This window comes from Fusarium falciforme, chromosome 3 (genome assembly GCF_026873545.1).
Source record: "Fusarium falciforme chromosome 3, complete sequence".
Classification (NCBI taxonomy): domain Eukaryota; kingdom Fungi; phylum Ascomycota; class Sordariomycetes; order Hypocreales; family Nectriaceae; genus Fusarium; species Fusarium falciforme.
This window is the reverse complement of record NC_070546.1, coordinates 883,333-909,522: the sequence shown is the minus strand read 5'-3', so window position 1 is coordinate 909,522 and position 26,190 is coordinate 883,333. Positions and strand designations below refer to the sequence as shown.

Genomic DNA, 26,190 nt, shown 5'->3' with positions numbered 1-26,190 from the left:
CCATTCAAACGATAGCCACAACGAGTCTCACATCATAGACATCGCTAAAGCACTTACACTGACAAACAAACTTAAGCCATGTTTTTAGTTGCCGCCTCGTGGCTGACCCCTGCCCAGGGCGTGTCTCATCAAGCGCAGAGCCAAGGCCAGAGGCGTATGGTTATTGGACTCCCGGGCGTCCCGACAAAGAGGCACCTAATGCAGGTAAGAAACGACCGGTCAAATTGCGGAACCTATTTTGCTAGACTAATGTACAGTTGCATATTCCATATTCCACCCCTCCAGTTTTCACCAGTATTCTACTCGTACAATCCCCCTACTCAAGTTCAAGCTCCCTAGCCCATTCTGTTGGCAGTGGTCCAGCGATAGGCTGGATCCACGACGTGCTTCTCAACCTCAGTGACGGGCATCTCACCGAGCGTAGAGCCGCTTGCTGTTGAGTCGATGGATCGACGTTGCTCGTTTCGATGGCCCATGACTTGCTTGTATCGCCTAGAGGCAGGTGACAGGGCGCTGAGAGAGAAGCGGCGCTTAGAGCTATCGGTGTATGTTAGTAGAAGATTGAGGTGCCTGTGTCGGGTTGGTCTTACTTGGGAGCCATGATGAGTTCTAGACAAGTAAGAAGTTTATAAGGGTGTGCTCAAGATGAGGCAGATGTAGTTGTTGAGTTTTGTGAGGTTGATTGTAAGTAGTGTTTTTGAATTGTCAACCTCTTGATTTACAAGGAACACAACGGGGTTTATATAGACGAAGCTCATGATGATCAGTACCATCCAAAGACCCTCCGATTCCATATATGACTGCCTCGATCATGAACATTCGCCTCCATGTCGTACTCGTGTCGTCTATCATTACCCTCTTCCGCCACGCAAAGCCTCACATGAACACCACCCACAAGCCACCCAAGACGTTGGCAGTCGAGTTGAGTGTTAAAGTGACATCAGCCCGAGTGCTTAGTCCTTACATGTTTCCAAAAAGAGTACACCATGTTCTTGACCGTGCCGCAGAGATGACGTTGCCTAGCCATTTGGTGACGAAAGGTACTGTTTGGCGATTTATCCAGGTAAATAGCCGCCCAATAGCAGCCCCCTTTCCACAGAGTCTGATGACACCTCTGATTTAGATGAGTGCCTTCGATTATTCTAGTAATGATAATCACACGGTAGCTTTGCCTTGGGGATCTACCAAGCAGTGGCTGGTGGATCAAGGACCCTGGAGATCCCAAGAGGCGAAGTCATGAGAGGGAGGCGCATGTATTTAACTCCTTTTTTTTTTTTCAACTAAGATACATCCTAAATCCTGTTATGACTTATGTATCTTGGTTGTTATTGTGACGCTGGTCTCAGAGTGCTTCCAATCCCTAGCACTATTTGTCTCTTCTCGCAAGATGTTGCGCTGACTGTCCCCGTCGTCAGAGTCCATCCGGGCTGGGTCCGGGACATTGACATAATTGCGACGGCCCATTTCAAAATTATTTGTGCCACCGGTGCCTGAGGGCCCAGTCCCCGCAGAGGGCCCTCGGAAGCCAGAACTGCGTCCATGACTGCCAAACGGCAAGTATTTGATGAGTGGACGGAAGGCCACCAGGGAGGCGGTTAATATGGATAGACCAAACTCGAGGACAGAGCTGAGGTTATAGTCAGTAAGGCTGGGCTTGAAGTTGACTTGGAAAGGAAGATGGTTGGACATGAGGAAGGAGACGTACTAGATGAAAGATTCGAGCTGGAGATCCAACGCAGCGGCAATATCCTTGGACCCGACAATTTGAATCAAGCTCTTGAGCCGCACGATGCTGACAATAACAGTCCCAGCGCCAAGCCCCAGCAATATAATAATAGCGACCTTGGTCCTTGTTCCCATCTGCAAGCCCTTGAGCAAAAAGACCGGCAGTACGGCGTAGAATAGCGCCGATGCAATGTCCAGGGCCGACACAGCAAAGCCCAGCCCAGCGAGTTGTGAAGAAGTAAGACACCTCCCAGTGCCATCGCCCCATACTGCCTTCAGTGGGATGCACTGCAGCACATCAACCAGAAGGCAGCCCAGAGCGTAGACACCGACGAAGACCATGGATACCACGAGCAAACGTTGGGTGCGAGGCCATCCCTGAACAATTCGGTGCAGGACCAATGCCACGCTGATGCGAACGATGGGAAAGCCGGCGACGTAGGTGATCTGGGCGATGGTGAAGTACCTCGAGGCCTCCATGACGTTGTAGTTGTCGAGTTTGGCGATGACGAGCTGGTCGGTTTCGCCGAAGCCGTACGAGAGAGACATGAAGCAGAAGGAACACATGAGGATGAATCCTACGAGTGCCACTGCAATGACATAGTCGTCGTATCCGAGTGTGGTCAACTTGATACGCACGCCGAGTCGCGCGAGGACCACAAAGACGTCGATGCCAATGAAGGCGGCCATCACCGGAGAAAGAGTGTCGCGTGTGGCCATGGTTGTCTGTGTTGTCAGCAATTTAGTTGTTGTCACATACAGGAAAGGAAAAGGCGCTTCGCTTACAGAGAATAGACAACAGCAAGCCGTTTCGTTTAAAAAAGATAACAACGATCAAAGATAGGTAGCCGCAATCGACGAGCCGGCGCGGGACGGCGCTGGCTTATTTAGACCCGCCGATGGCCAAGAATAACTTAACGCACCGTTGATCGGCAACAGGCGAGAAGCTCACCATCTCCCCTTTATCCTCCGGAAACACTAGTAGTTCATCCGGGCCCAAGGCCCTGGTCCCTTGCCGAAAATTTTCTACTGGTGCTGTCGGGTAGTAGTGATCCTTCGATTGTGGGTTCATGGTGGGAGGGTGCAAAACGATGGTCTGGTACAAGAGCTGCAAGGGGTACAGAGCTGCAAGGATTATACCGCTATCCTGGGTCCAATATCCACAGCCAAGAGCGAGGTTTCTCAACGGGCAGAGAGCTATGCAAGATATATTGCCACAAACAGCCAATCCCTTCTTGTCATGGTGAAAGGTACGAGTATCAGTACCCTTTTCACACTTGTCATTCTTGAGACCTTTCCCAAAGGTCGGTTCCGTGGTTTTATGGGGTGATCTAGGATCCCCCCTGCTCCCTAGGACTGCGACGTTGACGACCCAGTTCAGCTAGCTGCTCTTGTCCAGGGCCAATGCAAACTAGACAAGACAAAAGAAAGGAAAAAGAACGGTGGCTGACAATGAGCTGATGAAGAAAACGTGAAACAGGGGCATGGAGTGACCTGGGGAAAAGCCTCATGGGTAAGGCGCTGATCAGGACGGGGGATCACACTGAGCTTCGTATTGAGTTTTCGGGAGAAATGCCTTGTTAGTTATAAGGCATGCTTGGCTCAATTCAGCAGCAGTCAACATGAGAAGAAGCTATCCCAAGCACATACCTACACATGGTGGATTCCGCCAGGGGGCATCGCTCTCACCACGAACTACCACAAGTTGCGGACCTGGTCTTTGAGGTTGCAAAATACAATGGATTATAATCGTGACTCGAATTGAACTCGGTAAAACAGACTGATTCCAGTCGTTTACGGATAAAGATCGGGGTTTTCGTACGAGACGCTGGCTAGGCTAAACTGCCGGCTTGTCCCGTCTTCCATAGCACGGGGATCACCCGTTTTGAAGGCAGGCGTTACATCTCTCGTCAGGGGGATCAGAATAGCCGAGATTAACCAGCCGCATCAAGAGGCTAGGATAACGTTCTCAGCTGATTTTCACTCATAACCCAGCTAGAAGAAGCTTTAGCTGTGTCGCGGCAGTGTTATGTCTGTTGGTTCCCCCCGGCTTCTTCGAGCCTTGACCAAGTAACCCAACTAGGGTCGGGGCAGGTTATACCCAAAAGGGAGACAGACGAGCCGATGGATCAGAAACCCTGGCTCTTTTTATCTTCGGTTCCATTTAGCGGTTCTGACCTCCACCCCCGGCCTCTGGAGAACAGCAAGGTACACTTATTGGCCTCGATCATATGAACCAACTATCGAAGTTGACATGTAAGAACCAACAGCCAAATAAATAAATCCACTGCCCAGGGGGTCGGGAAACCGGGGGTTGGGAATCCCCCGTCTTATCCTATAACAAGAGCCCCTTTCCTCACTAGCCCACACATTCTCCTCATTACTTGCTTCTTCCACGCCTTTACATGACGATCACCCAGTTCCAAGACGACAGAAACCAACAATGGCAACTACCGAAGCTCTCCCCCGTCTTCCCGAGGACATTACTGCCGAATGGCTCTCCCCCAAGATTGGTCTCAAGAATGCCAAGATTGAAGTGAACAAGACCGTCGCCGGCACGGCCACCTTGGTGCTCGTGACCGCCACGCCTGAGGATGATGACGAGAAGAAGCCGATGAACGTCTGCGTCAAGGGTGGTTTCAACCCTACTATGCTGTCGCAGTTCCCCTTCATATTGTCCCTCTACACTCGCGAGGTTGACTTTTACAACAACCTGGCACCTCGAGTACCTCATCTCAATGTACCAAAGAAGTTGTGGGCTGAGAAGAATGCAGAGAACGCCGTCCTGATTATGGAGGACATTGGTGCTGCAGGCTATTCGTTTGCCGACCCCGTCGACACATGGCCCGTTCACCGCGTCAAGAAGGTCATAGAGGACTTTGCCGCCTTGCACGCCGGCACCTGGGGATTCGACGCCGCCAGCGTCCCCTGGTTGGATAGTCACTACGAGACCTCGGTGTTGGGACTCTGCGCAATGTGGGATGCCATTGTGCTGGCTGAAGATCGGCCGCCTGTGCCCGAGTACATGAAGGACCAGAAAAAGATGACAGCCGCCATAGAGAAGTGGTTTGCCACCCGGAATCCAAAGTTCCAGTGCATCCTGCACGGAGACGCACATCTGGGCAACATGGCGTGGTCTGAAGAAAAGGATGCGCCCATGGTTCTCGACTGGCAGATCATTCACTCCGGATCGTGCTTCACAGACGTTGCCTACTCTGTCATGACGGCACTCACGATTGAAGATCGCAAGGAGCATGAGATGGATGTGCTCGACCACTACCTGGCCAAGTTGCATGAGTTCGGCGGACCAAAGCTCTCGAGGGAGGATCCTGAAGTTATGGAGGAGTATCGCAAGTCGTTGATGGCAGGATATTCTTGGGTCCTCTGTCCTTATACTATGCAGAAGAAGGAGCGAGTATGGGCTATTGTGTCCCGGTTGGTACCGGCTATGGAGGAGCACAAACCGGTTGAATTGCTAGAGAAAGAGTAGATAGATTAAGCTAGGCTTAAAGGGCTCATGCCATAGCCCTAAGATATCCCATGAGGTGCCATAAGCCTCCTCTCCGTCCCTCGTCCCAGTGTTAAATCGTTATCAGAATGAGCGTAACGACGGTGGAATGATGCTCTGATCTGTTATGTTCATATATGCTAAGCACTTTATCTAAGATGAGTCTGGGGATTCTTAGCTCCCTAGATTGCTTCATTTAGCTATTAAAGTTTAAAAATTGGTTCAACTAATCGAGGCCAATCGGCACCCCTTCCTTAACCCCAGGGGCCGGGGGATGTTAAAAACTAAGGGAGATCAGGAATCCCCCGACTGATCTGCACTACCAAAATTAGATTCCAAGCTCATGGCTATCAGATATTCCAACTATTTAGTTAAGTTTATTTTACATAACTGAGTTTTATGATATTTGAGTACCCGAAGAGAGTATATAGATCTCATAAGACTCGAGAACTTACCTACTAAGAGGCACCTGGATCTGATATTCAATCCTCTGATAATAAATTCCAGGAATCAGACATGGAGGCCTGTGTTGTGAAAAAATGATGCCAGTCCTGAATTTCACAACCTGAGTTTCTTTGGCTTCCAATTCAATCCAGAAGAATAAGTAAATCATACGCTGTCACAGCTGCCATGGTCATTTCCACCCTCATCTCACAACTCAATGTTTGAGGTTACATCCTTCATCCAGCCAACATGCCCTTCAACTCTCCCAAATACTCATCCATCTTAACTACAACAGTCATGTGCGTCTCCCCCTTCTGGACCCTCAACTCAGAACCCGGCATCAGCGCCACCGCCTTCTCGGCCATGCTGATCGGTACATTCACATCCTCATCCCCATGCCAAAATATCATCCGCCCCTTCTCAACCTTGATGTCCTCCAGCTTGAATCCCCAGTCACTCCCGTAGAGGCGAGCTTCCCATGCTGTCGAGTATCCGCCTGCCTTTGTGGCTTCTCGCATCGAGCGAACAATGACCTCCTTCATCTCTGGGTAATTCTCCCACATGTCTCGATCCTTTTCAGGACGCCCTGAAAACTCTTGGTCCAGCAGATTCTGCATCTTCTCCGGGTCCTCATCTCGAGCTGCTGCTCCCATCTGTCCATCCACCAACCATCCCAGAAGTCCAGTAGCCCAGGGTGCAATACCCAGCATGATGCGGGTCTTCATCAGCATGCCCGCCGTGCCCAATGACGAAGGCATCAGTCCAGCAACAAGACCAACGCCCACAAGACGATCACGTGGGATCCCTCTGAAACACGCGATGGCGTACGGACCGCCTCCAGACACGCCGATGATGGCAAACCGGCCAACAGACAGATAATCGGCCAGCGCTAGAATGTCGCTGGGATAGTCGGCGAGGCTGCGGTTGGGCTGAAATGTAGACATGCTGCTTCCAGGCCGCGACGGGGCGATGACGCGGATGCCATGCTTAAGAGCGGCGGCGTTGGATTGGTATCCCTCATGGTGAGAGCCCGGAAAGCCGTGAAAGTAAAAGATTGTAGGTGCTGCGACGTCGTCGACGCCGTAGATGGCATAGGCCATCAGCCTACCGTCGGGCAACGTGATGGTCTTGTCTTCGAACTTGTCCATTCTGGTGATGCTGTGAAGATGTCGGAAATGGTTTGGAAATGAGGCCACGACGCTCCAGCTCCCTCTTATGTGTGCAATTAATCGACACGTAATCTTAGGTGCACCCTTGCAAGGCACACTCGAGCTGAAGGATTGGTTTTAGCCTCATTCGCGACCCTGGCGGGCTGTCACGTGCGCCGTTGGTTCGATCAGAATAGGTGTTATCTGGCGACGCTGCAGATGAGACATCTTGGATTCGTGAGTGTAGAAGTCTTGATCGTATCGCGACCAAGTCCATCGAGCGGGGATATCGCAAGTGTAGATAATGGTAGAGCATGGTGACTCCGGAAGGAAGTGTAAACCATTCTCTCACCCATCTCCTTAAATCAACTAACGAGTTTGATATGATACCTAACTATATGGATCAAACGAGCAGTTCATTTCTCTACCTTGCAAAATTTATGTATCTACGGTGTTTTATGGTATTGGGTTTGGTTGTGGTCATGCATTGATAACTGTATCTTGTGCTGTGGTAACTGATGGCCTCTTTTGGAGTCGTCGTCAATGAAGAGAAAAGAGTTATATACACAGGTCAAGAAGATTGTGTTTCCCTTCACTGGAGACCACATGCCGTCTTTCACTGTTTCCATAACACAACAGTAGCCGATCCTTGTGCTACCTGCTTTCCTTTTGAATTCATCAGGTAGTCCACCATCTTACCCACCCTCCAAGACGATCTAGACTTGATCATTCAGTCTCATTCAGCCACAGAGCAAAGTGACAAGCATACTTCCGGGGGCGCTAACAAGTAGTAGATACCTTCACATTACGGACATGTTCCGGATCTCACAATGTCTTGTGGCCTCCAATCTCATGTCTCGGCCTCAGACCAGCATAAAGTAGATCCGAGCCCAACCCCCCAATCAATCAATGCAACAAAGCCATTGATTATTGAAGCTATAGATGCATCTATAAACTAGAGAAACGCCTCTTGTAGTTGGAAATATTTGAACATAATTCGCGGACTTCAAATCAAGCTCCGAGAAGCTACGTCAGGTGAGCGGAAACCCGGCGTTGTGAACCCCGCGATGCGATGCTGTGACATGACGCTTGTCAAAAGCCCGAATTTCCGAATGACGTCGCCTCAACAAGTGAAGACATGGCGCTAATGAAACCTTACAGAGGGTAAAACTCCGAGTCGGGCCCAACGGGGACCGTACTCGGAACCGATGGGGCCGATGATCGGTACACACTTTCAACACCAAGGGACAAGGCAAATGGTCAAAATCAATGCTCAATTGTGCCGGGAATATCATCAAAACTCTATATGGCCCAATATGTAGTACCCAAATCTCCGTAAAGCTTTCCTTTTCGGGTCCCACACTGACTACCTTCCTCCGCCCGCTTCTCTTTTTCTCTCGCTAATTATACACGTCGGCAGCGCATTTACCAAGGCTTGACCTTGAGCATGCTGCCCTCCTCGGCAAGGGCCTTGTGGAGGTCAAAGGCGTTGAAGAGCAGGTGAGGCTCGTGGCCCATGCCCTTCTTGAGGCACTCGAACTCGGCCTTGTCGTAGTAGTGGTTCAGGATGGGCTGGTACTTGGGGTGCGCGCACTTGTTGATGATGACCTTGGCACGCTCGCGGGGGCTGAGGCCGCGAACATCGGCGAGACCCTGCTCGGTGACGATCACGTCCAGGTCGTGCTCGGTCTGGTCGATGTGAGTGCACATGGGGACGATGCACGAGACACCGTTGGGGTCGGTCTTGGAAGGTCGGCTGGAGGGAGTGTGCATGATGGAGTACTTGGAGTTGCGGAGGAAGTCGGCGGAACCACCCAGACCGTTGAGCATGCGAGAGCCGCTAACGCAGGTAGAGTTGGCGTGGGCGTAGATGTCCACCTCAACGGGGGTGTTCATGCCAATGACACCGAGGCGGCGGATGATCTCGGGGGCGTTGGAGACGGCCTGGCTTCGGAGGAGGATCTTGTCGGCGTAGGCGTCCCAGTTGTCGTAGAAGCGCTTGAAGCCGTCGGGGGAGAATCGGATCGAGGTGGCGGTAGCGTAGTCGAGCTTGCCAGAGTCGAACAGGTCGAGGAAGGTGTCCTGGATAACCTCGGTCCAGACCTTGAGGTTCTTGAACTTGGACTCGTTCAGGCCACCGACGATGGCGTTGGCGACGTTGCCAATACCGGACTGGAGGGGAAGGAGGTTCTCGGGCATGCGGCCCTGGGCGACCTCGTGCTCGAAGAACTCAATCAGGTGGCTGGCGATCTGGCGAGAGGTCTCATCCTCGGGGGCGTTGGGGCCGGTGGCATCCCAGTAGTCGGACTCGACGATGGCGACAACCTTGGAGGGGTCAACCTTGACCGAGGGGGATCCGATGCGGTCCTCGACGGCGGTGATGTTGTAGGGCTTGCGGTGGGGGGGAAGGTCGGTGAAGGTGATGTCGTGGAGACCCTTGAAAGAGGGGATGGCGGTGTTGACCTCGATGATGATCTATACGGGCGCAGGCGCGCAATTGTGAGCTCCTGTCTCCATTTTCCTGTCCCCGTGGCCTGACAGGCGATAGCGGGGACTGGCTAGAGATAACATACCTTGTCGGCCATCTGGATGAGCTCAGGGGTGGCACCGACCGAGGCACCGGGCACAAAGCTGCCATCCTCGAGAATGTCAGTAGCCTCGACGACGGTCACGTCGAGGTTGGAGTTGGCGCGGTCCTTGGTGTAGTAGCCCTATTTCGCAAACAAGTCAGCTCAATTGCTTCCCAAACAGCTTCGCAACCTCGGTGTGAGATTAAGGCGAGGCCGAGGGGCTGGCCGGTGGGGCCGAAGGAGCGGGCTCAGGTCATACGTAGACAAGGTCACTGGGGAACATGGACAGATGCTTGTCGAAGAAGTTGATGCGGCCAGAGTTGATGCCCTTGGCAATGTCCTTGCCGACCTGGTGAGGGCTTCGGCGGTTGATCATGTCGAGAGCGGCCCATCGGTTCTCAGTCTCGGAACCGGCCGAGGCGCCAACGAAGAGAGAGTACTTGAGCTTGCTCTGGAGGTTGTTCTGCTCGACATAGTCGGCCATGGCGACAGGGACCTTCCTATTGTCATGGGGACGACCCGGTCAGCTCATGATCCCATAATTTCTGGTCAATGCTCGGGTAATGTGAGGCCGTGGCAGACAATAGCCGGTGGGGAGCCGTATTCCAGCCGGGATAAGACGAGGCGAGACAACAGCTTCAGAAAAAGGACACGCAGAACTCTGCGGTTCCAGCAGCAAACAAGACTTACTTGGGATAACCGACGGCGGTGAAACCAGACCAGCCGATATAAGCGCCATTGGGGAAATGGTGCATCAGATCCTCAGGTCGAGCGAGCTTCTTGAGGAGGGCGGGATTGCGAACGCGCGCCTTGAGGGCGGCGGATGCGACAGGGGACGCCATGATGGAGAGCTATGAGAGGAAACGCCGGGACGGAGGAGAAAGAAAGAGGAGCGGAGATTGTCCAAGAAGCACACGGAGAGAGTCGAGGATGAAGGGAAGAAGGAGAGAGGAAGTGGAGGAGGAGGAGGTAGAAGAAGAAGACCAGAATGCGGCAACACAAACTCCAAGGCCGGACTAGTTCGTCGGGGTGACGAGACTGTGGAGCTCCTTCCCACCCCTCGGTGGGTGCTTGTATTTTTTCTCTTTGCTGCTGCTCGGTGGCGGGCTTTAGTGGACGGTTCAAACCACGCGGTGGCAGATTTTGGGGGGTCTTTACTCCAAATTTAGTGGATCTGTCAGGTACCCTCCACCCTGGCCTCAGCCCACGAGGTACATTTCAGCCACAAGCGGCGGGGGTAAGGGAAGTTTTCTGCTGAACAAGACCCCGCATCGCTGCGCCACATGCAGCTTGACAGCGCGGCGGCTGCTTCGGGTTTACAACTCCGCCTGGGCCTGTACGTGATGCATCCCTCCAGACGAGCAGGTCGCAGTTACTGTTACTCTACGGTATCCTCCACCGCTGTAAAAGGGCAGATCTACCGACGGTGCCGAGAAAAAGGTGCATCGGCGATGGGATCTAACGCCGTAGGGATGGGTGTTGGCAATGGCCTGATTCCTGCTTCACGGGGCAAGGATCTGGGCGATTCAATCACACATGAGTTAAGATTGCAGAAGGCAATCTGGCCCAACACGTTGATACCTATTACGAACTTAATTCTTGCTCTTTCTCTCTCCTTTTCTCCCTGAAATTGACCTGATCAACTCACTTCCCTCCTCAGCCACACCCGGCCCTTCCGTTCGGGGCTCCGTCAACCGAGCCCGAGCCGGAAGTGGATCCCGCTTCTCCAACTCTGGGCGCCCCTCACCTTCCGCCCGGCCGAGACGGGCACAGACCATCATCGGCATCACTCGGTTATCAACCGACCAAGCAGAACCTGACAATTCAGTGATTCACGTCTCGGCTCCGGACGCCTCATTAAATTCGAGAACGGTCGGAGCCTGGTGTCGGTCGTCTACCCCGGGATCAGGTCGGCAATGGTCCTCGAATCACCGTGCTGGAATGATCCCGGACTCCAGGGTTTGACTGGCTTGAGATTTGCTAGATCTGGGGTAATGCGCTCTGGAGATGGTCAGGTTCTTGGGCTTGACTGTTAGTGGATGGTTTGCAAAGCGCTCATGGAGAATAATCACCGAAGGGACTGTTGGTGGTGTGTATCTGGGGAATTGTCAATTTACTACGCCACTGTTTCTGCAGATGCAGCGATATGCTCTACTTACTCAACTTGCCTATACAACATCACGATACTCACCGTGATAACATCTTACCCCCAGATTACGTCGAGCCTCCTCTTCTCACTGGGAACAGGAGCTTGGCAGTTGAGGACATGATCCTCGTGCCCCTTGGTGACATCTACAATGTCCTCGTTTTTACGAATATGGGCACCGATGGCTTGCGCCGCTCTCCCGAGAATCGTTCCAACCATCTCGTTCGTTAGACCCCAGCAGATGAGACGCGCAACCCGCTCCGTCTCTTCATGCGTCCACTCTTCTCCGCCTTGATCTCGAAAAGGTTCGGCGGTCTTTGGGTCGGCCATCATTTCGTAGATCGATGACCACTCACCTTCAAATTCGTCTCCAGGACCCGCGCTACGTTTCCTTTCCATGGTCTGTTGGCGCGAAAGTGTCTCATGGGAGGAGTGAAAGTCCAAGCCGGGAGGCCAGCGTCCATGCCCTTGTCGGCTCCGCCTGCGGATGAACCGTTGCCAGTCTCGGAGGTCGTACTAATCGCTGAGTGAGTGGTTTAGTTGATGCCTTGCTGTTGAGTTTGCCGTCTCGTAGTGTGATCCCCTTGTCGAGTGTAAATGCCAACTCTACAGACCCATCACCACACTATATACTTTCAAGGCAGTGTTCAATACAGCTCGATCTAATTGCCAGTAAGTACAAATATTAATGCACGGCTCTTTGTGACTGTTTAATACAATGAAACAATGCATTTAACTTGTTGTCTTGAGATATGCGTGTAGGTTCGCTAGGTGAACAGTATGCTTGCCATCCAGTTCAAGCGCCTCGGTCGATTTCTTCACTCGCCGAGATGTCACTATTCACACCGGAACCGAGCATAGAACAAAAGATGTGTTCCCGATTGATAACTTTTGACCCGTTCGGGAGATGTCCGAGGCCAAACGGCATGGAACTAGCAAAACCCACATCCTTTTCCACGCGTGGTAAGATGCACATTCAACATGACCCCTAGCGCCGGCAGTCAGATCGCATGCCCTTGCACTTCCCCGGACTTCATTTACAATCAAGGATCAGGCGTCGATATGGACCCGGAACTCGATGGCCTTGATGTATGTAGTCTGCGAGTTTTGGCCAACCACCCTAGACCTAGCCACCACCTAACGTGAGAATTGCGTTCGGCCGATGATGCTTCTTACACCTCGGTCCACATTCTTTGTTCAGTCAGATGTTATAGGCTTGATATGTGCTGTTCATCTGTTCATGTTGTCATCCTGTCCTGGACTCACCTAACCATTCCCGTCTCTTCCATCATCCCCAACACCATGCCTATACGGACCTCAACATGGATCAGGCATCGACAACATTGACAAGTAAGCTTTCATCATATTCGACATTATCAATAAACTAAACATTAGATATCCGAACGCTCAACGTGCAGGAAAATGTCATGAGTCCCAAGGCCGTCCGAACTACGCTCCGCTCGAAGCGACGCGACAGTCCTTTGTGTCACCTTCTCGATTGCGTCACCACCACATACCGCCACGGCAACGTTTCCGGGAACATTACCAACAGCAGTCCGGATAAACGTTGCGATGTCAGGTCGTCCTTGACTATGCTCTATTGATGATGCGTCGTAGGCATACCCTCCATCAAAGCCCAGTTCCACCTCTTCCTTCAGTAGCTGGTCATCTCGTTCGCTGCCTGATGAGCGCGAAGAGTCGATCGAAAAGCGTTCCAGCTCGATACTCGCCCTTCTACCTGCTTGTTGAGACTCTGGCTCAATCAACCTCTCGCGGCTTTCGTCGACGTCGTCATGCAGTGCCGTCTCAGTAGCGCTCTTGGAGCCCTTGGTGATGGCGACCTCGACCCTCACAGATATACCCATCTCCTTGGCCCTGGATAGCACTCGAGAGATCTGTTTGAGGTATGGATCGGCGTGGGCTTTGCGTCGGACGATGAACAGGGCATTGATCTTTCGAACACAGCCGGGCGTCTGTGATGAGAGTAGGTCCTCGAGGATAGGCGTGGTGAAGGATCCTCCCGTGGAAGCCGCAATGAGGACCAAGTTGTCGTATTGTCTCCAATTGGGAACGACTCCAAAAGGTCCTGTTAGAAAGACTCTTAGACTTCCATCGCCGCCACTAAACTCCGTCTTTCGAGCCCAACTGTTGAGCCTCCTTGTCAGCCCATTCTTCGCCTTTAACGTCAGCTGAACATCCTGCGTCGACGACTCGACATTCGGAATGTTGGAGATGGTGAAGGGATGTGGTGATTCCCACCGAAACGTCGGCGTCCAGAGAAGGACGTGTTGTCCCGGGGTCCACCTGAAGCCGACGTTCCGAACTGTGACGACAGTCAACTCATCGTCAACGGCCTCGACCTTGGCATCATGCGCGCATCGAATAGAGGGACCTGCCGAGAGTCGTAGCCGGATGTTGCGCCAGATCGGATTCGCCGAGCGTGTCACGACGTCGTACACAAAGACCCCCACGGCGCACCAGATGCTGAAGAGATGGTGTTCTGGGACATGGAGGACCAGGAGCACCAACAACAGAACAACGGAGAGGATATGCTGTAGCACAAACAACTCGTACTTGATGCGTCTGAAGATGGGAATTGTCGAGATGACGGTCCAGAGCAACACAAACCAGGCCCCGATGCCGGGTATCACCATCTTGACCGTCTGCAACTCTTTCCAGAAGAAGTTGGCGGCGAGCCACTCGTAAGTGAAGAAGCCGCCATGGATAGTCGCGCTGGCGAAGAAGATGCGAGATGCCCATCGGTGAAACCAATTGATCCTCTCGTAAGACGTGCCCAGTAGGAGACCGATGGGGTTGACACGGACGGCTAGTAGAAAGGGCAATGAGGTTTGCGTTACCGTGATCCAGGCTGCGCGGAAGCCGACTCGCTCGAGGAAGTTGCCGTCATGCTTGATAGACTTGTATGTTATCAAGAATGCGACAAACGCAGCATATGCGACAATGATGGTGGCTTTCCGTAGAGGGAGAGTGGCTAGCCAGAGTGTGCGTCGATTTGACTGTGCGACGAGATACTTTGGAGTCTCTAGCCACTTTTCCACCACAGAGACTGACGCATCCGAACTCGCTCCCAAATCTCGTTTCTTGATTCTGTAGACTTTTAGCTTCCGTCTCATGTTCTTCTCATGCCAGTGCTCACCTCTGCCGGGCGATAAACGCCGAGAAAAGCCTCGAGCCGAAGCCAACGGCTAGCACTGTCGCCAGCACATACCAGTAAAGACAAGCTAGAAAATGCTGCCTCACTGAATCTTCACTGGGATGTCCGTGTCCGTGACCATGTTCCTCCTCCTCATGACCATGCCCATGGTCGCCGTGTCTCTCAAAGAGGCTGCTCATCGGGCCTTGCAAGGGTATGGATCCGCAGCGCGACAGGGATGAAGAGAGACACAGCGTCGCGCCCGACGTTTCAAGTGACGGGAAGAAACGTCGAGATGAGACGAAATAGAAGGATATAAGGAATTCGAAGAGGTGAGATGTCCAGCCTCCTTCACCTGAGGAATGGAGGCTGAACTAACCAACAAGGTCCAACGCTTTGCCGATTACGTGATGCTAATTTTCGGAACCTCCGGCTTGTCGATTGGCTAATTGGGGATGAGGGAATCTTGCTCAAATGGACTCAGCCACATAATACGAGAGGGGCGACGCGGACGACGCTTGGCGATATATCAACGTCAGCTCTGGTGGGTTTTCTGTCGATATATCACTAATGCATAGTCAATTTGAACCTTGATGGAACGGTCATCACCATCATGAGAAGTCTAGTGCACTTCTGAAAGGCAAGATTCAGGAAACAAGTCAATTTAAAAGCTCTTGAATCAAGAGCGAGAAAGCGTAACATAGCCCTTCCCTCCAGTTCTCACCGATTTCATAAGTCATGATGCCCCGAGCTGTGTAGCTCTGCCTCGATGCTGTCCTTCGCACCACGCAAACTCAGCAAAGCCAGCTCGCACCTCAATGTAAGGGCCCATTTAAGAGTAGGTGTCGATGGTCTTGCCCAGAGTCTCGTCAAGATCCTCGAGGTCCTTCTTGGCGCCGTCGGCGCAGGTGGGAACGGTGCCGATGATGGTAAGGGCCACCTTGTCGACGACGTTCTCGAGGACACGGAGGACAGCGGCGATGGGCGCGGTGAAGGGGGTGTTGGAGAGGAGGCCATTCTTTCCGATGATGGTCTCAAGCAGATTCTGGTGGACCTTGACGAACTGCGACAACCCCGTTAGCAACCGTCAGTATTTGGGGGGCAAGGTCAATCATACGCCGGTGAAGGCCTCGCAGATTTCACTCTGGCCCGACTCTGGAAAGTCAGGGTCTTTGGGGAGATCGCCGAGCATAGAGATGGCACCGGTAACGGTGGATACGATGTTCTTAAAGTTACCGATCAGTTGCTACGAGCGTGTCAGCGCGATTCTCACGTCCCTTCCTCCGCCTGGGGGACGTACAGGGACCTTGGTAAAGATCTGGACCGGGTTGGTGATGGTCTTGGCAATGTCGTTGGTGTCGCTCGACAGGTCAGTGACCGTTTCGAGGGTCTTGACAATGTCGGAGGGCGCGATGGCGGCCTGCACAGAAGAGGCGGCCAGAAAGGTGGTGACGGCGGTGAGGAGCTTGAACTGCATTTTGGCGATTTGCTAAAGTGTTGGTGGTGTGTTTGTTGGTGTTGTTGGATGTGAAGATGCGATGAATGCTGATGGTAATGAGATTCGACTTGAAGACGAGAGCATCAACCTCTTTTATACCCATCATCTACTCCTTCGACTTCCCTTCTCCATAACTCAAACTCCCATAACCTTCACGTCTCGGAAGTCATCTCCTCCGCAAGATAGATCGATCGCCAACCTTGCTGACGATCTAGGAGGCAAGGGAGCCGGAGTCTCTGGTATCCGGATGGGAATATTCACCGGAGTCACGCCGCCAGGCCGTCTATGTTTGTTGGAGTTGAGCATTTTGCTTACGTTGTCTTCGAGACAGATAGACTGTCTGCCTTGGAAGTGAACTTGCGAAGCATCTTGTTGACTCACTTGAGCTGTAGATCGATGTTGTCGAGGATTTGTGCGGTGTTGTGGAGGACTTTCCTACAAGTTGATGGGAAGTTGGGATGTGTGTTTTGAGCCTCGGGATGCACCCAACTGGCGAGAATAGAGTCTTAAGACCTAGCATTGATGGGTAACTCTCCAATGTGGTCTATGAAGAGACAGTTACAAAGCGCCATGCCATCAGCAGCTCACGATTCTCAAGAACAACTCAAACTCGACCAAAAGAACTATTCTACTAGGGTTCAATAGTTTCGACAGCAATCGGCGCATCTGCGGAGAATTTCCCATCCTTCATGCCAGGAAGGGGGAATGTCTCTCTTCCCATGGCAACCCGTGTCTGAGATTGCCGACCCTTTTTTTGCGGTCAAGTTGACGATGATCCTTTAGAGGGGTTTGAGGGAACATCAATCATTTGTCAGCTAAAATGGTCGCTGCAGGTTAGCCTAGTTCCCGTCTGCGTGAGAACTCTGTTTGACTTGTTCAGAGTCGGGCTGCAGACCGTCATTTTGGCCTGGCGGGCTTGGAAGCTGCTTGGTGACGAGCTAGATTTCTTGGCTCACTTGATGGCGTCGAACGGTTTCTTTGATGATAATCGATCATTGGAACTCCTGCATCTGTGAGCGTTGTGATATCACTGCCCAGCCTCCAAAAAGTGCATTCATCACAGCTCCTCGTTCATCCTCACCCTAGAGTCCATGCCCAAACAACTGCCTCTGGTTCGCTGTGCGCTGGTGCACATGACCCAAGCCACTGATCGCCGTGGTGCATGAGAGAAGGGGGGGTTGCATTGTAAACGAACATGTGAAGGGCAATTTTCGCAAAAAGGATGCGACATTCTCCTTGATTTCCTGTGCGACGATCAATTTTTTAGCATGTCCGACATCGCCTCGACACGATCGAGATAGTTACTCACTAAATGTCTTGTTCACGGCGGGAGCGTAGATGGCGGACCGTCGCCCGACATCGTGACGCCCTTGGTCGCGACGCCATGTCTGAACGGGTAGATCCCGCAGTAGCTCTTGGACGTGCTCTTCCCGTCGTGCAAAATGTCGGTCGGCGACGAGCTGAGTGTGTGCGTGTGTTCGTGCCTGGCGACGGCCCCCAGCCTCGTCCTCGTCAATGGCACACGCACGCGACCTCTGCCACCATCATCTATTTACAGAGGCCAGAAATGTCTTAAAGGAGCAGCCATCATTAGGCATCATTGAGGGATGGACCCTCGGCGGCTAGGAGCTTCACATGTCAAGCCAGAAATATCTGTGCTGGGTCACTTCCAAGGCCTCGTAATTAATGACCTATGCACTGGAGCGGCTGGGACGCGTCTCAATTCTGCTGAGTTGTACTGCATCGTGTTTGACCCTGGCTGCCAAGAATGTAGATCTACCGTGACACGACCCTTTATCTTCAATCACTGACTGGGGGCTATCGCGATGCCTTCAGTGCTTCACAATCTTGACCATGGCGTCTGTCGGCCTGCCTCGGTCCGGCGGGAAGGCCCGGTAGTCATCGAGAAAAGCCTCTTTGCGCTAGGTAAGAGGGAATGGCTCATGTTTCAGACGTTGGATCATTGCAAGGAAGACGCTACTGACGTTGTTGCTACGTGACGCGGGTCCGACGATGCGTGAATTTCGGCAGAGAGGATTCATTCATTCATGTGCATGGAACTACCCAGTGAGTGACATTTCATGTTTAGCAATGAAACGCCTCATCACGGGCAGAGTGAAAGCTGACGAGTTGTCGCGTGTGGGAGAAGCACACGCCACGAGCTGGTTAGTCACTGGAGTAGCCCCCAGCTTGGGATGAATATGCCGGATGCTAATCATTCGGGCTGCTAACTAAATAAGAGGGACCATGCTGCATAATTTGTTATGCCGGCCCCCCGTCGCGTCTCGTCTCGCTCGTGTCCCACTTGATGCTGGACACGTGGGGACCAGGGCATTCAACCAGGAGGCAAACGGCTGAAATCGAGTCCACGTCGACGAGGGGGTCGAGTAGCTCCTTGTTATGGAGAGTAACAAGGTCCAGCCTTGGGCGGAGATGCCCAGTCCGTCTGGAACGTCACTGTGCCTCTAGGCTGCTTCTACTCCTCTTTGTGTGTGTGTATCTTTCACGTTTGTAGGACTGGCTGTCGCCATCCGTCGGGCGGGCCGGCCGATATGACAAAGGGCGCACGCAACAGAAGCGCAGGAGCGGGCCGTAGAAAAGCCAAGTCTGTTTCGCCAAACCCAAAGAGAAGGGCCCCTGGGCGTTATCGACTGGACGGTTATTCACCGGGAGGGAGTCTGTTCCTTGCTCTGATTGTGCGGGAACCTTTCAGGTCGATGGAGCTGAGCGAGTGAGTGAGTGGTACTGCTGCATTCTGCATACCAGACCCTGCAGGTAGATCGCTGATGTTGTGTGTGTTCTCGATGCAACGAATACTTGCTCTTACGCTTCATGTACGTTCCGTCTCTCGCCGAGTTTGTTCCTGACCCTTGCTGGTGGCACACCATCCTTCAAATCCAAGCTGTAGGAATGTCTCTGCTTAGGCAGTTGATACGGCATTGTCTAGCTAGCTGCTGTCGAAGTGAAAATACAGTCACCCCACACATCCACCACGCCCCGATCCCCCCCCAACTCCGCCTCTGACCAGGGCCATCCATCGCTAGTCAATGGGCACAAGGCGTTGGTTGAACAGTTCCCTCCCCGACCAGTTCACTGCTGGAACCAGTCTCTCTCAGCTATGGGACAGAGTAGAGAGCATGTGAAGAGCAATCTCACGAGTGCCTTGTTCGGTAGGACGGAGAACCCCTCACTGTCTCGTGCACGTCATATGACGGGCCTGCCACGCGCTCAGGCACCACAAGGAGATGTGCCATATTAAGTCCTAGAGGCCTCTTCCAAAGTCCACCTGAGCGTGTTATCGAGCTGCTTCTTTCTCGGACTAATTTCTTGATCCTGCCGCCGTCACGGTTGCTGCATGCAACCTGCAAGTCCCCATCTGTTGCCCTAGCCGATCATCGACAGTCTCCGCCCCGGCTACTGTGCCATTCATTTTTCGCATCCTCGCAAGAGAAGCCGTTCCGTCGTCTGCTCGCCACTGAGAGGCCCCACAAAGCGACATCGGATGGCATATTCTCGCTAGCAAAGGCGTTGGGAAAAAGGGTAAGGTGACATTTTAGCCTGCAAAAGAGGGGACCCGGCAAGAAGATCAACAAGACAGCGTCGGGCTAACAGGTTTGAGGTTAAAAAGAAGTGTATTCGAGACGACACGCGAGATACAGTTGATGGTCATTGTCCGTATCGTGCCACAAGCATCAGATCCGAGATATACAGGCGCCACCGCCCATCTACATCTCGGTCCAACCTCTAGATACTCCGAGTATCGTATCTGAACAGCTTCAAGGACTGCAGACTCCATCCTGTTACTCCATCCGCTAGTCAACCCGGCTTCACTGCCGGCTCTTCTTCATCTCCACCACCGGCTTCAGTCAACGACCTTATTCACAGAGAGTGGAGATATTCACAGACGAGACGCAGACCAGACGCTCCCCTCACAACGCTATTCTCGTGGTGCATGACACCACAGCCAACACCAGCCGTCCCCATCAGACATTGGCGAGTAGCCGTGCCTTGACCCCCAGCGTCTCGCTCTGTCTCTTGTTTTTTTGTCATTTTTTTTCTTGGCTTGTTCTATCCACCAGAGCGCATTCATCCATATCCCTCACCGCCCAATCATCCCAGCGGCAAAGTCCACACACAAGACCCCCCCTGGCCTGTCTCTCAGACCCGCCCCCATCAGACCCCTACAAGCTCCTCCAACTATTCCCGCATCCACAGCCCCCCTCCTACTCTAGGCTCTAGCCAGCCGGGTTGCGTTGCCCAAAGAAAAATAAAAGGGCCCTGGCTGTGCTTGTGCTAGGCCGCTACTGGACGTGTCGAAGCCTTGTTCGTAATAAGAAGGCCTGCAGACCGCAACTTCTTGAACCTGGTCGACTCGACGCACCCAGTGTCTCCCGCCAAACCAAACCTAACCTCTCGCTCGCTTGCTTTTCACCGCGACCGTCTCCTGAACTTGGCTGGGCTAGGGATCGGAGATTGCGTCTCTTTGCCCGCGTCCCGTCACTTTCGGGCTCCAAGAGAACGCGCATCAAAAGCTGTTATAGGCCGCGAGAATCCTCCAATTCCAACTTGTCCAAAACTTGACCGCCACCAACATCATCGTCGCCTTTCACCTTTAGTCGGTCCTTTGTTATACTTATCCACCAACCTACCTCCAACAAAACAATTAACCCCACCTCTTTTTATCCTTTCTTTAACCCCAAGTTCAAAGGTAGTCGTCGAATGTGTGCCCATCATGGAGGAGAGGTGTAGCTCGAGAGCTTCGGGAACAACCTACCACAGCTTCAACGACACTGAACTGTTTGTTGAGCCCCCGCGGCCTCCCGTCACATATGACAGCAAGAGTCTACAGCAGCTCGAGCACCTTCAGCTCGAGCTGCAACGACAGCAACGCGAGGCTGTGAACAGAGAGCAGCAGGCACGACGTCCGGGCACGGCTACAAAGATGCAGAGGCAGGACTCGGGATACGAGTCCAACACGCCTCCTCGACGTGCATCCACCTCCAACACATCCAGCTCCAACTCTCGCCCCTCGGTCGCCCGTCGCTCGTCTAATGGATCATCCAAGGACAGCAGCGTCGGAGGAGTGAGGTCACGCTTCCGCAACCGCCCTTCTCTTCGTCGCGCAGCCAACACGACGCATCCTGTTCAGACTGCCCGCACAAGCAATCAATCTCTTCACCTCGTCCGCACAAACACGGCAACTCAACAACCCGCTGCCTTCTTCCACTTCCCATCCCCGGACCCCGTCCAGCTCGCCGACGCCGCCCCCGAGGTCGACACGGCCCCGACGCCCGTCCCTTCGCCGCCTCCCCAGACGACGCATTACTGGACGAGCGACCGCACGCGCCGTCTCGAGTACGCGGCCATCGACGCTGCGACCCGAGGCGTCAAGGGCTGGATCATGAGACATCTTGTGCCAGACTGCTTCGTGTCTCGCGAGAACCGGCACGTGTCCTTCGACGACGACTCGGGCAGCGTGCGGCGGTACAGGCTGGAGCTCGAGGACGATCGCGATGAAAAGGTGGCTGGCGACAAGCCTGTGCGTCGACGCAAGGGATGGCGTTTCTGGCGCCGCCGCAAGGTCGAGGCCCAACCTGCCGCCTACATTTGAGTGTCTGGCGCATATCTCTCACTCCCCGCTGCTGCTGCCGCTTGCAGCTGGGCTTTTTACCTCTTGGATTTACTCGACCTTCTCGCATTGCAGACGGAGTAGCATCGTTGGCGTTTTATACCCGTTGGCTTATTTTGTTGTCATTGGCATATATACACAGGCACACAGTTCCGCATGATACAGGATAATGATTGAAGCATATGGAGCGTATACAGAAAGTATGAATCTAGATGATGGATGGTGCATGATTATGGTGAGGAACGTTGTTCTTTTTTATTACTTATAACTCTTTTTTATTATCTTGCTACTACTTCAACAAATATAGCAAACCGAATTGATCTTTGAACCACATTTAGCATTATCAAAGCAGGGGGATTGACCGCTGGCACCGAGAGGCTCTGCCATTCGGCGGATTGATGAGGTCTGTGATGTTCTTTGTTCTTGAGCCAAGCCAACAGGCGGTGTTGGTGTCTTGATAAGAGAGAGGGGTCCTCAATTGACAAAGAATTGCTTTTTCTTGACTACTAATCTTGTTGCTCCTTGTGCTTGAGGCATTGAGTGTAGAGTGCCTGTTGTTATTCACCTTACAGGACGAAGAGCCCTTTACCCAAGACGATATTCCCCGATGACCGACCCTATCGATCCTGCCCTCTACCTTCTCGCCCCGAGCAACGACGCATATCATACGAATGCCGCCCCCGTGCTTCTCTCCCCGGATCCATCTCCGGAACCCTCCGCTGTGGACCGCCCCGTCTCGGAGGATCCACACCGGCTCCCGGCTCCGGCCGCCTGCCCCCAACCGATCGATCCCATACTAGACCATCACTCACTCGAACTGAACTTTGATCTTTTATATGCAGATAAGGAAGGAGAAACCATTCGGGAGAAACACATCGATAATGCTGTAAGCCAGGTTCCTTTAAGCCTCGCCCGCGTCGTCATCAACATCCAGGAACACTATGCGTCGGAGCTCGAAGCGGAGAGGCAAAAGACAGATCAACTACTGGCACAAAATGCAATGATGAAGAAAAAGATGGATGAAATGGAAAAGAGAATCGAGATGCACGTCGTCATTATGGACGGCTTCGTAGGGTTCATGAGGGACGTCAAGGAGGGCAAGTTTGCCATTGGCAAACAGGCGGTTCCCACCGAGCTGGAGATCGCGAAACACTTGGGATGCGAACATGCCACAGAAGTCGAGACGATCGCTTCAAAAAGCCGGCCCAAGCCACGAATCGTCCACCCCAGTGTAGAGCATCCACTGCTCAATGAGCAGGCTCGGCCTACTTATGACGGGGAACTGCAAGAGGAAGAACCGCTTACGCTGGAGGGCACTACTACGCGGATCACGTCGCAATGCGTCGATGCTGTAGAAGATTTCTTTGATCAGTTGCCGCCTACCCCCGATATGGACACGGCTCCCGTTCGAAGTACTGGACGTCGAGCACCCCGGAGGAGGAATCCGCCCTTGCGGGTGAGGCGCCGAGCAAGGCGAAGCATTGGGACAGCATCGCGAAGAGCCCCCAGACTTGAAGAAGTTCCAACTTGGACTGCCATCAACGCAACAGATAGCGATCACGATACAGCACAGTCTTCGACGCCAAACCTTTACCTCGCGGCAAGTCCAGAACAGGAGGAAGACAATGGGGACTTTGACGATGAGCCCGCACTTGACGATTATGCAGAGGACGAACATTTGACCCTTGTTGCATCTCGCTCCTCATCGCCTTCTTCCTCGGTAGAGTCTCCTCCACCTGCACAAGACTACAAGCCCCGCTACTCCGTCCCCCGATCCGTCGGATACCGCCACGCCACCGGTCCTCCCGGCCGCCGCTTCAAATACCACCGTATGCCCAAAACTGTAGCCCTCGTTTGGGCAGAATGGAAAATAGGCCTCCACGGAAACCCAGCCATCGAGGAGCTTGAGCGCAATCACGGCACCACCTGGAGGCTCGGCACATTGCAGGAGCGCAAGTACGCAAGCAACTATGTTGGTGTGCGGCAAAAGATTGTGCGTAAAGTCGAGGAGATGTGCGAGGAGGGGGGTATTGGGGTTGAGGAGGCTTGTTGGAGGTTGGATGAGAGGGTTGACGGGAGAATGCAGCTTTTGATGGCGGCTTTGAGGAAGGGGGAGGATCCGCTTGAGGTGATCCCAAAGAGGAGGAAGAATGGGACTCCATAGCATGGTGTTTTGCCATCGCTTGAGGAGCTTGAGGAGCTTGAGGGAAATGATGATTGTTCTGGCCAAGTGGCCCCCGAACCCCCGAAAAGACTTGAGCACCCTGCGTGTAAGGGACATATAGAGAGGGGAGGCCTTTGGCCATTTACTTGACTTGTTTTGCAGCTGTCTCTGACATGATTTCTCGTCATGTATACATAGAAGTCGGTGGCAAACACTCTGTCAGAGGGCTCGAAGAAGCGTTTGGGGGAATGGCTTCTGAGCAATCCAACGGAGATAACAGCCGTAACACAACTGAAACTTATATATTTTATATACCTTGATTGCTATAGGTACTTGGCATAAGTACTATTTGCCAAGTCTATCCCTGGGCAGCAAAGCTGCACAATACTTTACTCCCAGCCAGCATACACCACCCCCTCGTGAGGCTTGAGCTCAACACCACCAGCCTTAAAGGTCTCGGTATTCTTTCCAAGCAATCTCTTCCACCCAGTATATCCCTCTAGCTCAACATTCTGTTCCTCTTGCGAGAAATTCAGCAGGACCAGCGCCACTCTCCCATCGTAACTTGTCATGGTATACGCAAAGAGCTGCTCACTGCGCTCATACTCGGGCAGTATGTCGAACCGACCGTACACAAAGACATCTTTCTCCTGCTGCCGGAGCTTCAGGACCTGTCTCCAAAACGCCAACACGCTGTCTTCATCATTCTCCTGCTGCGCGACATTCCAGTCACTGAAGTCGTCGTTGACGCGCATCCAAGGCTTCGACCCTTTGGTGAAACCACCGTTCTTGTCTGCGTTCCACTGCATGGGTAGTCTTCCATTGTCGCGCGCCTTCAACCTCATTTCTCTCATGACGTCCGACATGTCAGCGCCGGGACCTCTCTTGTCAAGTTCGCTCTTGTAGTAGTTCAGGCCTTCGACGTCTATGTAGTCGTCAATTGTCCACGACTCGGGCGCATTCGCCATGCCGATCTCCTGACCCTGCAGGAGGAACAGCGTGCCGCTCAAGGTCCCCAGATAGACGGCCAGCATCTTGGCCGCGTCCTTCCTGTACTCGGGAAGATCCGATCCGTACCGCGAGAGGGAGCGGCCCGAGTCGTGGTTGTCCATGTACACCGAGTTCCAGCCGTCGACCTTGGGCATGGCGCCCTGCCACCGGCTGGTTATGGCCTTGAGCTTGGAGAGCCTGAAGTCGTCCCGCTCGTACTTGTGGTTGACACCAAAATCCATGTCCACGATGTCGCCTGTGAATAGCATGTTCAGCTCATGCCTGTCCTTGGCGACGTAGCTTGCCACACTGTCCTCGTCCTTGGTGAAGCCCAGCTCGCCAACCGTCATGCAGGCGTATTTGTCCAGGACTTCCTCGCGCATCTCCCGGATATAATCGTGCATCCGTGGGCCGCTGGCAAAATACTTGTCTCCCGGTTGGAACTTCGAGTCGGGCCGCGTGATGGGCGCGTCAGGGAGGTCTGGGTGCTTGGACATGAGGTTCATCGAGTCGATGCGGAAACCGTCAGCGCCCCTGTCGAGCCAGAACTGCATGTCGGCGTAGGTTGCGCGGCGCATCTCCTCGTTGGCCCAGTTCAGGTCGGGCTGCTCGGGCAAGAAGAGGGAGAGATAGTATTGGCCTGTTGGCTCGTCCCATGTCCAGGCACTGCCGCCAAAGATGGAGGCCCAGTTGTTGGGCGGTTGGCGGGTGCCGTCCGAGTCAAACTTGGGGTCACGCCAGAAGTACCAGTCTCTCTTGGGGGATGTTCTCGATGAGCGTGACTCTCGGAACCATTCGTGCTCGTGGCTGGTATGGTTGACCACGAGGTCAAGAAGAACTTTGATACCTCTCTCATGGCAGCCTTGGATTAGGGCCTCGACGTCTTCAACTGTTCCATACGGGCGGTGGATATCTCGATAGTCTGAGACATCATAGCCCATGTCATGCTGGGGACTCTTGAAGATGGGCGACAGCCAGATGGCGGTGGCTCCTACTGATTGAATGTAGTCCAGCTTGGAGATGATCCCTGGCAGGTCGCCCAGTCCATCAGCGTCTGAGTCGAGGAAGCTTGCTGGGTAGATCTGATAGACCACCAACTCCTTCCACCATTGCCTGTCCGGAGAGGTAGATGTCGGCATAGCTGCTGATGGTGCGATAGTGGTGTGGTCTGCTCTCCAGATGAGCCTGAGTTTACGTATTGGGAGGAACTAGTA

At 53.2% G+C, this 26,190-nt stretch overlaps 10 protein-coding genes across 10 annotated transcripts; 3 read left to right on the top strand and 7 right to left on the bottom strand.

Moving 5' to 3' along the window:
* Window positions 1-335: 335 nt before the first annotated feature.
* NCS54_00361300 (Hypothetical protein) lies at window positions 336-601 on the bottom strand (the record flags this gene model as incomplete). Its single annotated transcript, XM_053149176.1, has 2 exons — window positions 336-537; window positions 591-601. 2 exons carry the CDS (start codon window positions 599-601, stop codon window positions 336-338), a joined length of 213 nt encoding a protein of 70 aa, XP_053005151.1.
* Window positions 602-1,302: 701 nt separating this feature from the next.
* NCS54_00361200 (Hypothetical protein) lies at window positions 1,303-2,445 on the bottom strand (the record flags this gene model as incomplete). Its single annotated transcript, XM_053149175.1, has 2 exons — window positions 1,303-1,627; window positions 1,706-2,445. 2 exons carry the CDS (start codon window positions 2,443-2,445, stop codon window positions 1,303-1,305), a joined length of 1,065 nt encoding a protein of 354 aa, XP_053005150.1.
* A 1,723-nt stretch (window positions 2,446-4,168) lies between these two features.
* Window positions 4,169-5,215, top strand: NCS54_00361100 (CHK domain-containing protein; the record flags this gene model as incomplete). The annotated part of the gene is made up of 1 exon (XM_053149174.1): window positions 4,169-5,215. The coding sequence occupies one exon, from the start codon at window positions 4,169-4,171 to the stop codon at window positions 5,213-5,215; it is 1,047 nt and encodes a 348-aa protein (XP_053005149.1).
* Window positions 5,216-5,913: 698 nt separating this feature from the next.
* On the bottom strand, window positions 5,914-6,834 carry NCS54_00361000 (AB hydrolase-1 domain-containing protein; the record flags this gene model as incomplete). The annotated part of the gene is made up of 1 exon (XM_053149173.1): window positions 5,914-6,834. The coding sequence occupies exon 1, from the start codon at window positions 6,823-6,825 to the stop codon at window positions 5,914-5,916; it is 912 nt and encodes a 303-aa protein (XP_053005148.1). The 5' UTR covers window positions 6,826-6,834.
* Window positions 6,835-8,250: 1,416 nt separating this feature from the next.
* Window positions 8,251-10,237, bottom strand: NCS54_00360900 (Acetyl-CoA hydrolase; the record flags this gene model as incomplete). The annotated part of the gene is made up of 4 exons (XM_053149172.1): window positions 8,251-9,300; window positions 9,399-9,536; window positions 9,655-9,895; window positions 10,086-10,237. 4 exons carry the CDS (start codon window positions 10,235-10,237, stop codon window positions 8,251-8,253), a joined length of 1,581 nt encoding a protein of 526 aa, XP_053005147.1.
* Window positions 10,238-12,932: 2,695 nt separating this feature from the next.
* On the bottom strand, window positions 12,933-14,997 carry NCS54_00360800 (FAD-binding FR-type domain-containing protein; the record flags this gene model as incomplete). The annotated part of the gene is made up of 2 exons (XM_053149171.1): window positions 14,699-14,997; window positions 12,933-14,649 (listed from the first exon to the last, which is right to left on the bottom strand). The coding sequence occupies exons 1-2, from the start codon at window positions 14,893-14,895 to the stop codon at window positions 12,933-12,935; spliced, it is 1,914 nt and encodes a 637-aa protein (XP_053005146.1). The 5' UTR covers window positions 14,896-14,997.
* Window positions 14,998-15,527: 530 nt separating this feature from the next.
* Window positions 15,528-16,172, bottom strand: NCS54_00360700 (Hypothetical protein; the record flags this gene model as incomplete). The annotated part of the gene is made up of 3 exons (XM_053149170.1): window positions 15,528-15,758; window positions 15,813-15,941; window positions 15,996-16,172. 3 exons carry the CDS (start codon window positions 16,170-16,172, stop codon window positions 15,528-15,530), a joined length of 537 nt encoding a protein of 178 aa, XP_053005145.1.
* A 4,753-nt stretch (window positions 16,173-20,925) lies between these two features.
* NCS54_00360600 (Hypothetical protein) lies at window positions 20,926-21,804 on the top strand (the record flags this gene model as incomplete). The annotated part of the gene is made up of 1 exon (XM_053149169.1): window positions 20,926-21,804. The coding sequence occupies one exon, from the start codon at window positions 20,926-20,928 to the stop codon at window positions 21,802-21,804; it is 879 nt and encodes a 292-aa protein (XP_053005144.1).
* Window positions 21,805-22,429: 625 nt separating this feature from the next.
* On the top strand, window positions 22,430-23,986 carry NCS54_00360500 (GCR1-C domain-containing protein; the record flags this gene model as incomplete). The annotated part of the gene is made up of 1 exon (XM_053149168.1): window positions 22,430-23,986. One exon carries the CDS (start codon window positions 22,430-22,432, stop codon window positions 23,984-23,986), a length of 1,557 nt encoding a protein of 518 aa, XP_053005143.1.
* Window positions 23,987-24,375: 389 nt separating this feature from the next.
* On the bottom strand, window positions 24,376-26,115 carry NCS54_00360400 (Glycoside hydrolase family 13; the record flags this gene model as incomplete). Its single annotated transcript, XM_053149167.1, has 1 exon — window positions 24,376-26,115. One exon carries the CDS (start codon window positions 26,113-26,115, stop codon window positions 24,376-24,378), a length of 1,740 nt encoding a protein of 579 aa, XP_053005142.1.
* Between the last annotated feature and the right edge of the window lie 75 nt (window positions 26,116-26,190).